This window comes from Phoca vitulina, unplaced genomic scaffold (genome assembly GCF_004348235.1).
Source record: "Phoca vitulina isolate PV1807 unplaced genomic scaffold, GSC_HSeal_1.0 scaffold14, whole genome shotgun sequence".
In the NCBI taxonomy this organism is placed as follows: domain Eukaryota; kingdom Metazoa; phylum Chordata; class Mammalia; order Carnivora; family Phocidae; genus Phoca; species Phoca vitulina.
The window spans coordinates 20,762,047-20,777,784 of record NW_022589717.1 but is presented as its reverse complement, the minus strand read 5'-3'; the positions used below and the strand labels follow the sequence as shown (position 1 = coordinate 20,777,784).

Here is a 15,738-nt window from a genome sequence, read left to right as displayed (position 1 = left end):
AATACAAGAATAGATCTCAAAACCCAGGAAAATGAAGTTTCTACGTGTGAATTTAGTCTGGAGCAACGGCTCTCACTGCTGGCAACACACTGGAATCTCAGGCCTGAGTACCCCAGATGATTCCAATATGCAGTCAGGATTGAGAATACTGATCTAGTTTCTATTATTGCTGTTTGTCGTTGTTCAACCGGTGGCAGAAAGTATCAGTGGTGTGAGAACTTTGGGATAAAATTTTCACTTTTAGAATTTTTCACATCCTGCCTAACTTCTTTAAGCTCAAACCTAATGTGTGCAGGGAGTTCAGCTACCAAAATGTCAATGTCTTAAATAAAGCTGGCACACCTAAAGTATGTGAAATCCTCTCTGGTTCTGAGGATTTGGAGTAGGCAGTAGTAACTGGATTGGAAGAAGCTTGGCTCAAAAAAGTGAAATTTCAGCTAACAAGTTGTTACTAACCAGTAACATCTGTCTTTCCATAACGTGGCTACATCCATTCTATGCACCCTACACTTCCATGGTAGAGGTACACCCCTGCCATCTCAGGTTATGCACAAGGTGAATTATTATTTTTGTATCTTTTCAGTTAGCCCTGATTTGCCATAAGTGAAGGCTTGCTTGAGAGTTGTTGCATAAATTTGTTGAGAATTTAATGTCTGGAAGCTACTTACTTGCTGCTCTCATTCTTTTTATTCTGCGTAGATCATGGTAGACCTTCAGAGACAATTCTGCAGTCAACTAGATCTAAATTCAAAACCCAGCTCTGCCATTTATCAACTGAATATCTTAGGCAAGTTAGGCAATGTTTCTGATCTTTATTTTTCTCTACAAATAATGATTAATATATAATATTATGCACTCAGGTAATTGTCTTGAAGATGGCAGGAGAGGATACCCAGAATGTAGTGAATAGGCAACGTGTTAAATACGAATATTATTATCTCAGCCATATAAATGTCCATGATTTGGGACTAGTGAAGTTCCTCAGGCGATATCTGTTCCATTACTCTCATATTAGAAGCAAGAAACTTTCACCCAGATAAATTCAGTGACCTATTCAGATCCTCAACCAGTTAGTGGCAAAGCCAGGACTAGAACTCTGACCTCCTTTCTCACTGGGATAGTGGAGATAAATACCCCTTGCTTTCTTTCTGTCTGGGCTGAAGAAAGTGCAGTGGCTGAGATAATAGGCTGATTTTTCTCTCTATCCCTGCTGCCTCAACAATGATTTGGGACGATGAGGATGGCCAGCGGCTGGACAGTCCAGAATCAAGCTATCACGTTCAAGGTTCCTCGAGGGAAGCTGTTGTCATCCTAGTCCACAATGAGGACTCAATGAGGAGCTGTTATTCCATCAAGTTAAGGAAGGCAGAAGTCTGACCACTTGGCTGCATGGGCGCTGCCAGAGCATGCCACTCTGTAGATAAGCAGAAACTGGGCCATTGCATTGGACACCTCGCTCATGAAATTCACCAGTTAACAGGCTGCTCCTTTCTTTAAGAGCTCTTGACCAGACAGTTCAAACAAAATATTGAGGGCTATTCAAAACACTAGGCTCAAATGTCATCACATTCTTTAAGAAGCTCAATTTTTCTAAATTGTAATTGGCTATTTTGGCTTCCTAAAATCCTTCCAGAAAAGAAAAATCAATGACAACAGATAGGATGGACATCTGACTATATTATTACAAACTCGACCCGGATTGAGTTTGTCAATCCTGTGGTTCAAGAGCAAAACTGAATATTTCCTTTAAAATACTGCTTCACAGCAATAGTGTCCTCCAAACATCTTTTTGGAGCAGGCAAGATCCCCATTTATATATTCATTCTGTATAAAACAAGAGGGTATGGCCAAAGAGACACTGAGTTGGAAGTGAGGAGATGTGAGTTCTTTTCTCTGTCTGATCACAAATTAGCTGTGTAAAACTTCCACAGATAAATTTATCAATCAATTTTCATGGTCATCACAATGTCAAAAAAAACCAAAAAAACAAAAAGACAAAAAACTATAGCACTTAGAAAAGTTAGTTTTCTGACTTGGAAACTACTTAAGGCATTTCATATGTAGGGTGTGTTCTTGTAAGAGTTTGCTTTTGCGAGATAAGACTTCTATCAACTGCAAGTCAGGAGGGAACCAAACCCAAACCAGCAGCTGCAAGAGCTGGCCTTATCACATCGAGACAGGAGCTCACTACTGGAAGTTTGCGCATTAAGCAAGATTATAGGTAGGGTATTTGTCCAACATTGCACTTTATTATTATTCTTTCTTATAACATTTCATGTTAGAAATGTCAACTGTTTGGGAAAGCCGTGTGATTTGGTGGGTAGAGCATAGAAGAGAGTGTCAGGAGACTGGACCTCTATTCCCCATTGTATCCCTAACGTGTCGTGGGCCCACAAGTCGCCCCACCTTTTTGGTGCACTGGGAACAGTGACAGGGGCCTTCTCATGTTCCCTGCCTCAACACATGGACGTCTCAGGCTGGTAGAGTTTTAGTGAGCAACTGTGAGGTCAGAGCACTGAGGATAAGAGACAAAAGAGGTTAATGTTCGGGAAAAATTCAGATACTATGTGTGAGATGATACAATCATGAAAATTTGGAATCTTTAATATTCTGGATGGTATATATTCATTCATTCCTTACACCCTTCCCAAACCTAAAATTATGGGATTCAGTTCCAGTTCCTGTAATGTACTTTGTAAGAAGTACCATAGCAAATGCCATTTCAGTGTCTGGCGACTGAAACAAAATTTTAAACAAGAAGTTTGAGGCCTTGCTGCAGCTACTCTTGTATTTTCTTTTGCACTAATTTGCCACTTGAACTTTAAACTCTTGTCAGTCTGAGAGGTTTACCAGCCTTGGCCTGCTGGCTACCCCCTGGTCTCCACATGAATGCACATTGCAACTCTTCTGTCTTCGCATTTTAGCTCACATTATTTCTTGACCTGAATTCCCCTCTTCCACATTTCTACCTAAAATTCTTCCCATCCTTCAAGGTTCAGACGGTGAGTCATTGTAAGTAGACATGGGGTAAGAACTTCAGAGTACACATTTCAGAGCAACTAAGGAAATGTGCAGTGTTGGGTAGCCAGAGGCCGACACATCTTCTGTAATGCCTCAAGCTATATATGTTTCTCCTAGAGAACTGGAATTTTTCGGGTATAGTCTGGATGTGTTCTTCCTAGAAGAAGTGAACAGATTTTAAAAAAATGACCCTCATGTCAATATTACTAGAACAGAAAACGGTTTCTCTTCGTAGCTATAGCAAGAAGATACTGAGGGCTAAGAGATATAATGTAATTAGTACAAGAAATTGGTGTGAAAAAATCAAAATGAAGAATATATGACTATTTTAAAACTCCTAGCCCTTAGGACCCCAGAATCGCAAGGAATTTGTCTTTTTGTGTGTGTTCAATGCACCCTGATGTTCACCAACTAATACGCTAAATATCTAAGAAATCTTGCTGGCAAGATTTCAACCAGGCACAGACTTAGAAATGGAAATATTATTGGAAATCAGCAGAATTAGGTCTTGGTTCTGTTCCTTACCAGCTGTGTTAAACTGACCTTATCAGTTAATTTTTATGATATCAAATTTCTTATCTGTAAAGTAAGGAAGTTGGATTAGATGTTCCAAGAGACTTTGTAATCTAAAGTATAAAAGTACATTCTGAATTAAAGAGGACAATATTTAAATTGACCTTTAATTTGCGATCGATGCAATCGGATTTGTTGAAAGCTCATTTAGCTACAGAAATCTAGGGGGGAAAAAAAGAGAGAGATGTTTCTCATAACCCTGTCCCTAAGAGGTGTAGGCAAACCATGTATGCTGTTTAATGGTTACAAATTTGCTTGGATGCTTTTGACCTAGTCAACCCAACTGAAGATTCTATTGTAAAAAGCCCTGCTTAAAATCCCCTTATTCACAGAAATTTTGCACCTTTGTGTAACTGCATATGTCCACAGATGTCCGTTAGCTGATTAGGGCCCAAGGAATGTGGGAGAACCACACACACTTGAGGGCTATTGCTGCCAAATGTAAGCATCAAAACATTCCTGGTGGTTGTTAGGGGTACGTGTTGTGGGATTTTAGTTTCCTTACCTTGAATTTTGAAAGTAGCTTAAGCACGTGAGAATGTACAAAGAGATACTTCTTTCATTTCTCCTAGATGACATTTTTCAACCAGAGCCTAGTATATTTAATTTGAAGTGATTGATAAAATTCTTCAAATTGTCCCATGTGAATCTATCTTAGAATAACCAGGAAGTTCTTTAAAATTTAACTAAGTGCTAGAAAATAGAAAAGCTTATGTGAGTGAGCAAAATTATTGATCCTTCAAGCTGACATTTTTTTGTAAACTGTGCATTTCAGTAAGAAATACTGCTGAGCAAGCATGGGTATTAACTACTACTGAAGTACAAGATTTTTTTTTTCCTGAAAATGGAAGGAAGACTATGACAAAGATCCTTTTATAGATCAGTTCCAGATATTTGATTGTTGAGGAAATGATGTTTAAAAACATTTTTTATCAAGTTGCTCTTAGGGCATTTATTTACTGTATTTATTTACTTACTGTGTTGGTGACTTTAGGTGACTATAATAAGAAATTGCATCAAAGCAGCTAAATCTGGAGAACTAAAGCAGGCATTTCTAAGAACATAAATGGAAAATTTCAACCTCAAATCAATTTGACCACCAATCAGTTTTTATGTAGTAGAATGCAACATTCTCAGTTGGGACTTGAATCAGGTATATGTAATTTTTGGAAATTACCTCAAGGACTTTTTTTCTCTAAACAATATGTTGCCTTCAATGTTAGATATTCCTGAGTTCTGACTACAGTTTAGAACCTTGGTCTTCAGCCTCTACTTCTTCCGAACAAAATTTCCACTAAATGCTCATTTCCTCTGAGAAATAGCTGTTGGAGAAGAAAGACATCTATTTGCTAGAGACTGAAAATGGTTTTGATAAAGTTCAAAACTTACTTTAATGAGGTCTGTCTCCCTAAGCATCTTCTCATTTCAATACCAAAAAAAAAAAAGGGTTATATATACTTTGCTTATTCATTTGTTTAAAATTCAAAGCACTAAAGTACCTGTTTTAAGAGATGTTAGATCCGATTGTTGGGTCTTTGCCATATTTTTTTTTACAACATGCTGTCATTTTCAATGCCAGTAAGCCCTCAGACTATAGGTCTTCTCCGCCAAAAGCAAGGCCAAGTAGTGATAAGGACCCTCTGTGAGGAGGGATGGCTGGTTACAAAGGGCCTGCTTATCTTGGCCACTACTGAACACGAGGCAGAGTCCTCTTGGGATGAGTTCTGGGCAAGCTCTTTTCCCCCACATCCTCCAACCTACTATTCACAGTGATCTCCCCGAAATGAAAATTTGGCCTCAAGCCCTTTATTGTCTCTCCACTGTTTTAAGGATACAGTCCGTATTCCCTACCAGGGCCAGCAACACGCGGTGCCCCTGCGCTCTGCTAACCTCTTCATCTGTTTCCCTTGTTTGCTCGCGGCATTCTTCTGTTCCCATGTTGCACTGTAACCCCGAAGATGCTTGCAGATCCCTCAGCAATGTGTCAAACTCCAGGGCACGGCTGGCACTGCTGACTCAGTACCTAAATATCCGCACAGGCGAAATCCGAGAGTTCTTGCAAAATGAGTTCCAAAAACACCTCCCCGAGTTCTTTCCACCTCCTCCTCCTCCCCATAGAATTGACCACAGCCTCCTTCGTGCCACACTTCACCACCACCTAAAACACATTATGAGATTTAGATCAAATCGTTGTGTCTCTTTACTAGGCTGGAATTTCCTTGATGGGAAGACCATGAGTTAGTTAGTTAGTTAGTTATTGTATTCTTTGTACATAGCACAAAGTAGGCGTGCTAAAACAATTTTGTGAACTAATGAATAAATGAATGAATACCCAAGGTTCCCAGGAACCACTGGGGCCCTTGGAAGACATATCTGGATTACAAACAGTCAATCATAAGATTTCATTGAGCCTTTACCACACCATGCCAAGCCCTGGGACTTGGTGGAGTTTGTGGTCCAAGTAGGGGAGATAAGAAAGGATCTTCAAAAGGAAATGGTATTGAACTGAGACCTGAAAGGCAGACAGCTAGGCCAGATGGGGGTGGGAAGGGATACATCAGGCAGAGGGAAGAGGAGGCACAAAGGTATGGGCATGGTTAAGAGTATGGTGCATTTGAGGAATCAAAATGTGTCTGGCATGGCTGGAGCCTGGAGAGAGAAGGTTGAGGGGCAAGCAATGAGATGGGGAGACAGGTGGGGGGCTGGGTCATGCAGGGTCTTATAGGTGTTCACAAAGAGGAGAGGGCACCCACCCATAGACTGAGCACCTCCCTCTCTGACCCCTGCAAATCCCCCCTCAGGCGGTCCTTGATGTCCTGCGGAAGAGTTAGGAAGCCTGGAGTAGGGCATATTTGTGTTCACAGTCAAAACTCCTCAACGGCTTTGGTTAAATTTTTAACATTTTAACTCTTTTAACTCTTAAAAACTTTGGTGTGGATTGTTTTGTTTTTCAGTTTTAGATTTTTTTTGGTCTTAAAAGTATGTGCTTGTTATTGAAATGTTGAAAATATTTTGTTGGTCTTCTGTGAATGCATGTTTTTCAAATATGCTTGTCCTCATTCTGTGGATGCCACTTTGCCATACGGCTTGTTTAATTCACTGTTATGTTCATTTTAGATGCAATCTGCAAACTCACCTGGTTGTTTCTCTATAAGAAATTAGCTAAAAATTTATAACTATTAGTATTTCACTGAATACCTATTATGAGCAAAACACTGTTCTAATGCTGAGGGGATTCAAAATGAGCTAGCCCTGGGAACTAGCAGCCCTGGAAACAAGTTTTAGGTCTCAAAAGAACCCATTTGGTGTCCTAAAGTGATTATAAATGTATGCCCTACCTGTAAATAATTATGCTGAACTGAAAGGTGTAAAGGAGATGTAACATTAACTAAGAGATATAGATAATTTTAGTTCATTAGTTATCCTTTTTTATATTTTTATGTAGTTTCATTGATTCTTAATAAAAATATTCCTTTCCATAATTTTGATTTCAATGTATACTGAAACTTAAAATTCCTATCATCAGGTATTGCTATCATCAGGTATTTCTTCTTACATTATCTTTTAAATCATCACACTTGAGTGTCGAAGATGAACTTAGAGGTGTGCCTGGGTGACTCAGTTGTTAAGTGTCTGCTTTCGGCTCAGGTCATGATCCCAGGATCCTGGGATCAAGTCCCGCATCGGGCTCCCTGCTCGGCGGGAAGCCTACTTCTCCCTCTCCCAGTCCTTCCTGCTTATGTCCTCTCTCTCTTTCTGTCAAATAAATAAATAAAATCTTAAAAAAAAAAAAAGATTAACTTAGAGATATATGTTATTTACCATGCTATTTAGCTCATTTGTGTAGCAATTGTTTAAATACATGTGATGAATCAGGTGGTAGAACCAAGTCGAGGAACAAGATGAAAATTGAATTTATAAAAGAGGAGAAAACATTGCAGACAGTTAAGGGACGATGAACCCTGCCTGCACAATTTGGGGGTAAGGATTCATTGGCAGCTGGTAGAAAGAGGCAGGTCTTAGTACTTGGTCCTTGAATAGACTGACCAGAAATGTCAAAGACATTTTTCAATTCTGTGTGGATTCTCCAGGAAACCTTGAGCATTTAGTCGAGGAGCCAAGGTGACAGTCTCTCTGGGGAATGTCTGCAGGTGCCCTTCCACCCCATCTTCATCATACCTGGGCACCATTTCCCTCACTAGAGTGTCTCAAAGCGACGAGCAGAGATAAATGCATGGAGTTTAGTATGCTGATGGTTATCTAAGAGTGTTTTATAACTCTCAGAAGCATAAAAATAACATAAATGCTCAAAGTCAGAGATTGATAATTAAACTATGATACATTCATACAATGGAATACTATATAGCCATTAAACATCTTGTCATAGAAGATTATTCAACAACATAGGGTACATGTCTGTAGTATATATATTTTAAACACTATTTACATATTTATACATACTTAAACACAATGATCCTATATTTAGATGCAATAGCTAAATTTCAGATGGCTATACACCAAAATGTTTAAAGTGTCCTTCTCTGGGTGGTTTGATAATAGATGACTTTTATATTGTTTTTGGTGCTTTCTTATATTTCCCAACTTTTCTTCATTGAATCTAGATTACTTTTTTAAAAAAAGATCTTACTATTTATTTGAGAGAGAAAGAGAGATCAAGAGACCATGAGCAAGGGGAGGGGGGAAGGGGTAAAGAGGGAGAAACAGACTCCCTGCTGAGCAGGGAGCCCAACGCAGGCTTGATTCCAGGACCCTGGGATCATGACCTGAGCAAAGGCAGATACTTAACCGACTGAGCCGTCCAGACAACCCTAGATTACTTTTGTAAAAAAAAAATCCCATTTAATTTATAAAAACCTTATATAATAATTTATAAATTTTATATTTATAAAATTTTAAAATATAAGTATAATTATTTAATTATAAAAATCAATTTATAATATTTAATGAGATTTTAAAAGGATATGTGAGAATACATACCTTGTATTCATGTCTGTGTGCTTATATGTTTTTATTCTAAAGAATAACCTAGAATTCATTGCATCACTTGGTTATGTGGGTCCTCAGCCAGTAATCTTAGACTGGAGCCAGCATTTCCTACAATTCTATTAAAATTCTGAAATGCTACTTTAGAAAGAGACAAAAGAAGTATGGGTGGGGAACCTTAGAATTGAATTGGCCCTCTATCAAGCCAGAAGAAAATTGAATTTAGTCATGTCTTGGTTTTAATTTTTACCAGCGAAGTAGAATTGTACCAAGGAGGTAGAGACAGGAAGGCATGGGGCAGAACTTTCATCCTATGTCGTCATCATGAGCCTCTCCCTTTCTTTAACATCGACAATTTCCCAACGTTATGGAAAATGCCATGCAAAAGCAGCTTCCAGTCTCTCTTCCCTTTATAAGAATGTTAAAAATTATAACCAACATGTATGTCATGCTCATTATGTGCCAAGTACTCTACTAATGTGGGTGTGTACACGTACACACATGCACAAAACTACTTTAGTCCTTACAATGACATTTTGAGGCAGATTTTATCATTTTACACATGAGGAAATGAAGATATACTTTCCTCATCTGTAAGCCCCTGCTATGTAGAAATTCTGGAGCTGCCACAGGGAGGGACGTGGGATAAATTTGCATTTTATGATATGCTCTAGAGTCCACTCAGTGACCTCATTGCTGATCTTTTTCTCAATTTCTGTTTTCTACAGGTTTAGTTTCCACAGAGAAATCATCACTCACCACTCCTGGTGCAGGACAAGACACTTTGGCTACTACACACCAACAACTCCCAGACAGGGGACAAAGTTTGTTCATTTTTTAAATTTTTTGTAATTCAAGTATAGTTAATATACAGTATGGTATTAGTTTCAGGTGTACAATAATATGATCACAGGAGATGTACTCTTAATGCCCTTCAATTATTTCACTATTGGTAGAAATGCAAGCTGGTGCAGCCACTGTGAAAAACAGTATGGCGTTTCCTACAAAAACTAAAAATAGAAATACCATATGACCCAATAGTTCCACTACTGAATATTTACCAGGAGAAAATGAAAACACTAATTGGAAAATATATATGCATCCCTACGTTTACTGCAGCATTATTTACAGTAGCCAAGATACGGAAACTGCCCAAGTGTCCATCCATAGATGCATGGATTAGGAAGATGTGGTACATATCACAATGGAATGTTACTCAGCTATAAAAAGGAATGAAATCTTGCCATTTGCAACAACATGGATGGATCTACAGGGTATAATGCTAAGTGAAATAAGTCAGAGAAAAACAAATACCGTATGGTTTCGCTCCTACGTGGAATTTAAGAAACAAACAAAGAAAAAAGAGAGAAACAAAAAAAACAGGGTTTGTTCATGTTTTAAAATAGTTGCTTTGGACTTCATTGTTATGATGCAATTCTATTCAACTGGACCCATCACTGTGGCAAAACTGTGACCGACACTGAGAAACAGCGCCAAGTAGACGCAATCCCTACTCCAGAGGAATTCTCACTTCTGGAATATCACGCAGAAATAATACTGTGGGCTAAAGAAATTAAAACAATCTAGCAGAGCGCATAAGTGCTGACTGTGACCATGAAATGGTGGGCCAGATGGAAGGGACCCATCGTGCAGTGGTGAGGAGGGCTGGGGTCAAACCATGCAGGGTCAGCTGTCCCACCTGCTGACCCTGAGTGAGGTCCCCAGGGGGTTTCTGTCCCCTTCATTTTCAAATGGGCCCATAGTTCTCATCTTACAATATTTCTCTAGAGATCAAATAAGAAATTGCTTCACCCTGAGCCTGACATATCGTAACTGCCTAGTAAATGAGAACTCTTAAGCCACGCTGGGCATGAGAGAAGGGCGGTCAGGTCTTATTCGCTGTCCCTGGCTATTTTTCTCAGAAAAAGATGACTTCACAAGAGCTGGCTGAAAGTAGAAAGGGAAATTATCTCTTGTAGGTGGGGTTTAGGCAGGATACTCCAGATTTTTTTTAAAAAGGCTCAGCAAATACTTAGAGTAGCTGCAGGATCATTACCTAATAGAAACACGGAGAAAATGCACTGGGATAAATGGAAGCAGCAGATTTTAAGAACAGAGACCAGGGGAGGAAAATTAGGCTAAGGCTGGGAACTAATTATTAGGCTTCTAGGTTCCATGAAACAATCTAATTTTCAAAGTGACTTCAATGTGAAGCCAACAGGATGGTGTCTAACCGGAAAGCATTTAAAGGTCAAATATAGACACCCAGTGCTACGTGCCCTGAATCCTAGAAATAATGGCTAGCATGGTGGGGCATTGTAAGTGTTTTCATGCATTACCTAATTTCATCCTCACAGGAAGCCAAAGAGATAGGTATTACAATCTTCCTTTGCCTAAGAAATTACTAAAGCACAGAGCAATTAAGGAACTTGTCCAAGGCCACATAACTAGTAAGAGAGATTCTGTGACTGAAACCCCACCTGCTTTGTTCCAGAGCTCATACACTAACCACAACTATCAACTGCCATGAAGAAAGAGAAGACAAGCCCCCATTAACCTTTAAACATAACCTCTAAAGAATGACCCAATATAACCAAGTCCCTGACTACATGATACCATACGGTAACATATGTTATTTGTAATAACTAAATTCAAGAAAACTGTAAGGCTGTAGTAGTCTTACTACTTCATGACATAAAATAGCACTGGTGACTGCAGAGAAAGAAACATAATCAGGTGAACGCTAGTGGTGCCTTCAGGTGCATTGAGGCAACAAACCAGAAACTTCTGCAGATGGGGAATCCAGTGCAACAGTGGTCAAAAGCTCAGATGAGACACAATAAGGATTTGGATTCAGATGGCGGCTGTGGTGTAAAGCTAGAAAGTTGGTACCAACATGACCTCTCTCGGGTTTGGACTGAAGTTTACGTGGGGTGATGGCTCATTGGGTCGCCCTTCTTCTCCGCAATTTTACATATATTTTTAAATGCACTGCTTCTTGTACAAGTCAATAAGTGGTTCTTCCAGTACTTTCTCATACCCTTTCCTTCATTTAAGGAGATGGTTTGCTAAAGTCTGACCCATGAATACCTGTTGGGTAGTTGAAAGTAGATAGTGGAATTACTAATGTTAAAATTGACACATTGCCTCAGAAGTTTTACTAGCTAACTATTTAAAATTGAACAATAGCTTCCCAAACACAGTTAATAAAAAGAAACTCACTAAGTAATGTAATTCCAAAATGGAACTTTAAAGATACACCCTATGTATTCTGACTTTATTTTGAAATTTTGTGTTTTTAGGAGCAAGGCAACAAATTGACCACACTTTCTCTGAACCAGGTATGTTAATACTTGACATAGAATCACAATAATTTCATCTTAAATGACACATTGCTAGTTCCAAATGCCTAAGAAAATAAGAAGCATCAATTTTTATCTTTTTAATTTCTTTAAGGATTTTATTTATTTGTTTGAGAAAGAGAGAGAGTGGGGAGGAGCAGATGGGGAGGGAGAGGAAGAACGAAAAAATCTCAAGCAGACTCCATGTTAACCACAGAGCCCAATGTGGGGCTCCATCTGATGACCCCGAGATCATGACCTGAACCAGAACCAAGAGTCAGAGGCCTAACTGACTGAGCCACCGAGGCATCCCAAGAAGTATCAGGTTTTAAAACAGAAGAGGGTATATTATTAACTTTCATGACACGAAATTGTAAAGGCAAAGAAAATATGTTCTTTTTAAAATTAAAATATGCATTTCTTATTTTCTTAAATATTTTGGAACTAGCAGTACATAATTTGATAATTTTTCTTTTAATTTAGATTTTTTAGCTTTCTAACCAACCATGGGTACTTGAGAGAAGTCTCGTAGAAGCTTATAAAACAATTGAACTTCCTTGTTTCCTACTTGTAAAGAAAGCAAGGAGCTTAAAATCATCTGATTACTTGGCACATATCAGGAATAAATATAGACCATTTATATCTCAAGCCTGATTTGTTTGGGGCCCTATGCTACCACTTTAGGGTTATCCTCCCAACCCTCTCTGACTGGAGGACTGCCATCCCCACTTCTTAGGTGCTGCTGTGGATCTGGCTCTGGTTGATTTATGTGCTCATTTACTATTCCGCCTTTCTAAGCCTCCCTTCACACTTGGCCTACGTCCATTCTTCACATAAGAAAAATGGATTGTAGAATCGAGTCACTAGCTCATGAGTTAAAGCTACATGGACAGGAAGGCTGGGCAATACCAGTGACAGGAAAAACTACTTTTACTTTTTAAAAAATCAATAATAAGTCTTTTAAATATAAATTAACCAAATAAATATGCCATTTTACTTGTATGTCTTGCCTTCAGTTCTATTTACTTCATTTGAAAGCACAACAAATATGGATGAATAGGCAAGACTACCTCTAACTTAAATTTTGTTTCATTCTCAACATGTAAAAGATTTGAGAAATATTTTTAGTATATTTCCAGTGTAGTGTATTTTGTATATTACATTAGAATTATATTAATTGGTGTACACATTTTATATCATATTAGTGTATATTATATTGAGTTTATTTCCTCCAAAACTGCTGATTCAATGATCTGCCCAATACCCTTTTGTACATCAAGACATTATTTTCTCTCATAACTTTGAAACTATGAGTTTGTGGTTTTTTCCATATCGAGGTAGAATGTCCACATGGCTCTTCTCCATAATTATGCTTGTGGGGTCCTGTAAAGAACAATGGGAGTGAGTTGGAACTCTGAAGCCTTGGTTGTCATTAGATGTGTGACCTTGGACAAAGATGTTAGTGCTCAAAGTTCCAGTCTCCCACATGGTTACTGTGAAAAACCTAATTTTTTAAAATATATAATATACATAAAAGCATATTAATGGATTTTCTATAGAAAGGCAAAGTGATATTACTCTGATTTTATCTGTTTTATTTTTTAGTTGATATGAGGTAGCTTATCTCATACTTTTGTAATTTTCTGTTCTCTTTTTCTCCCATAGCGATAATAGGGATTATTTACGCAGTAATGCTTGGTATCATTATAACTATCCTCTCATTTGCCTTCTGTATTGGCCAACTGACAAAGGTGAGAATTCAGTTTTTAATTTTGCTGTAAGTGCTGGTGTGAACAACTCTATTCCTCTGAGTTCAGTTAAACTCAAAGAGAAACAAAACTGCATAAAACTCCCATCTTTTTCAACTGGACACATAAAAGTCACTGGGTTATTCTAGTGGAATGTTTTTTGTTTTTTTGTTTTTTTTGCATTTGCGCTATAAAGGAACCCGAAATATAAAACTCTTCCCCATTTTCCAATGAAAGATTTTCCAAAGTTTTTGTCTCACTTAATTTAATATAGTTTGATGGTTATAGATGAAACAATCAAATTTCTAAATATAGTATGTACTTTAACTTGTGTGCAAAATATTTAAAATAACATGATATATTTACATATGTTTAAAATTTTTACTGTTTTTTAGTCTCATATTTCCTGATACAAATTTTTCAAACCCCACCCATGTGTTTTCCATGTGTTTAGTGATTTTTTTCATCACTAAAGCTAACTTTAAATCCGTATGACACAGCATTCCAAAGCACATAACCTTTACTATAACTTTATATCTAAGATGTTTAAGATACAACATTTGTGTGTGTGTTCTGATGCCATAATTAGAATGTAATCCTAGATCATTAAGTATCTGGTCACCAAAGAATGGTACAGTTGAGTTCTCGTTCATCCTCTGTTCTTGATCTCTCTTTGTGATCTCCACACTATAACCACTATATATATTCTTTTAAAAAGGCTTATTTAGAGGGGTAACAACTTTGCAATGACAGGGGTATAACAACAACTTCTAGTAGGTGACTTCTATAATGATCTAAACCTATGATTGATTATCATCACTCCATGTAAATGTATCTTCTCTAAAGAATACTTCTTAATAAAAGTCATTGAGAGTGCTTGTTGTGATATGAGGGATGTTGTAAAGACTTGAATGTAAGGTGATGAGTTCTCTGGTCCACTGTATAAACACTGGGGGAAAATCATCTCCTTGTGATTGAGCGGATATGTCAAAATGAGTTGTCGTCTCTCTTGGCTGATGATCTAAAATCTAGAAAAGTCAATAAGATACTTAGTTGGCAAAATTCAGAGAAAATCTTCTATTTGTATATAGAAAAACTGGGTCATGATCAATAGGCTAAGAGACCTTACCTCTCTTTTTTTTTAACCCTTTCCATTTTAGCTTTTCATTACAACAGGGAAATATGAAAGTCAATGTCTGGGGTTAATTCACCTATGGAAATATCAAATACTATTTCAAAAGATAAATACAAGTTGAAATCAAAGTTTGTAAATATCTATGAAATTGTGAATTTTTCTGAAAGTAACTTCTACAAAGCACATCTTAATCAAAAGAAAACGAACGTTAGCCAAAACACACAAAAAAAGTTTTGAACTTGAGGCATTTTTCTTTATAAGGTCTTAAGTTTCTAAAATTGTGGCATTAATATTTGTCTGGTTTTTATCCATAGAAAAGTTCATTTCCTGTCCAATCTTCATCCCCAGAAGATGCAGACTCTGAAGTTTTGTAGAAACAAGGAATCCAGGTTGGTGCTAATATTCTTAATGCCTTTTGCCTTTTTTGGAGGGAAATAAATTAGTTACTTCTTTCTGAGTTGGGAGGGGTATGCCCAATTAGGATTCATTTATATTCTATTTCATCAATGCTACCTCTGTAAGATTTTTTTTTTATGTGAACATTTGTCTTCAGCATAGTGAAATTATCCCTTAGGCAGAAAGAGTCTTTTAAAAAAAAAAGTAAAACAAATACTATAAGTAAAAGCAAAAGTTAAGTTCTTTTGTATACTTCGTATTTTCCAAACTGCAAAGTTGTGTATAGGAGACCCTACAGTGGATATAGTTTAATAACCCCTGATCTACAGCCAGACCTGAATTTGAATCTATGCTCCAACACTTACTAGCTGTGTAACTGTGAGCAAGCTCCTACTATGGAGATAATGATAGTTAATGTGGAGATAATTTAATATGGACATAATGATAATGTTGACCTCATGGAGTTTCATTAAATGAGCTACAACAAGTAAAGCATTTAGAACAGTTCTTGGCCATAGTA

At 37.6% G+C, this 15,738-nt stretch overlaps 1 protein-coding gene across 1 annotated transcript in view; it reads left to right on the top strand.

Moving 5' to 3' along the window:
- LOC116637367 (glycophorin-A-like) overlaps nt 1-15,738 on the top strand; it is a 32,778-nt gene that overhangs the window by 14,463 nt on the left and 2,577 nt on the right. Inside the window, exons 3-6 of the mRNA XM_032412720.1 lie at nt 9,327-9,422; nt 11,901-11,939; nt 13,605-13,690; nt 15,137-15,211. Coding sequence (XP_032268611.1) covers nt 9,327-9,422; nt 11,901-11,939; nt 13,605-13,690; nt 15,137-15,196 — 281 coding nt within the window. The 3' untranslated portion in view covers nt 15,197-15,211. The remainder of the gene's footprint in view (nt 1-9,326; nt 9,423-11,900; nt 11,940-13,604; nt 13,691-15,136; nt 15,212-15,738) is intronic.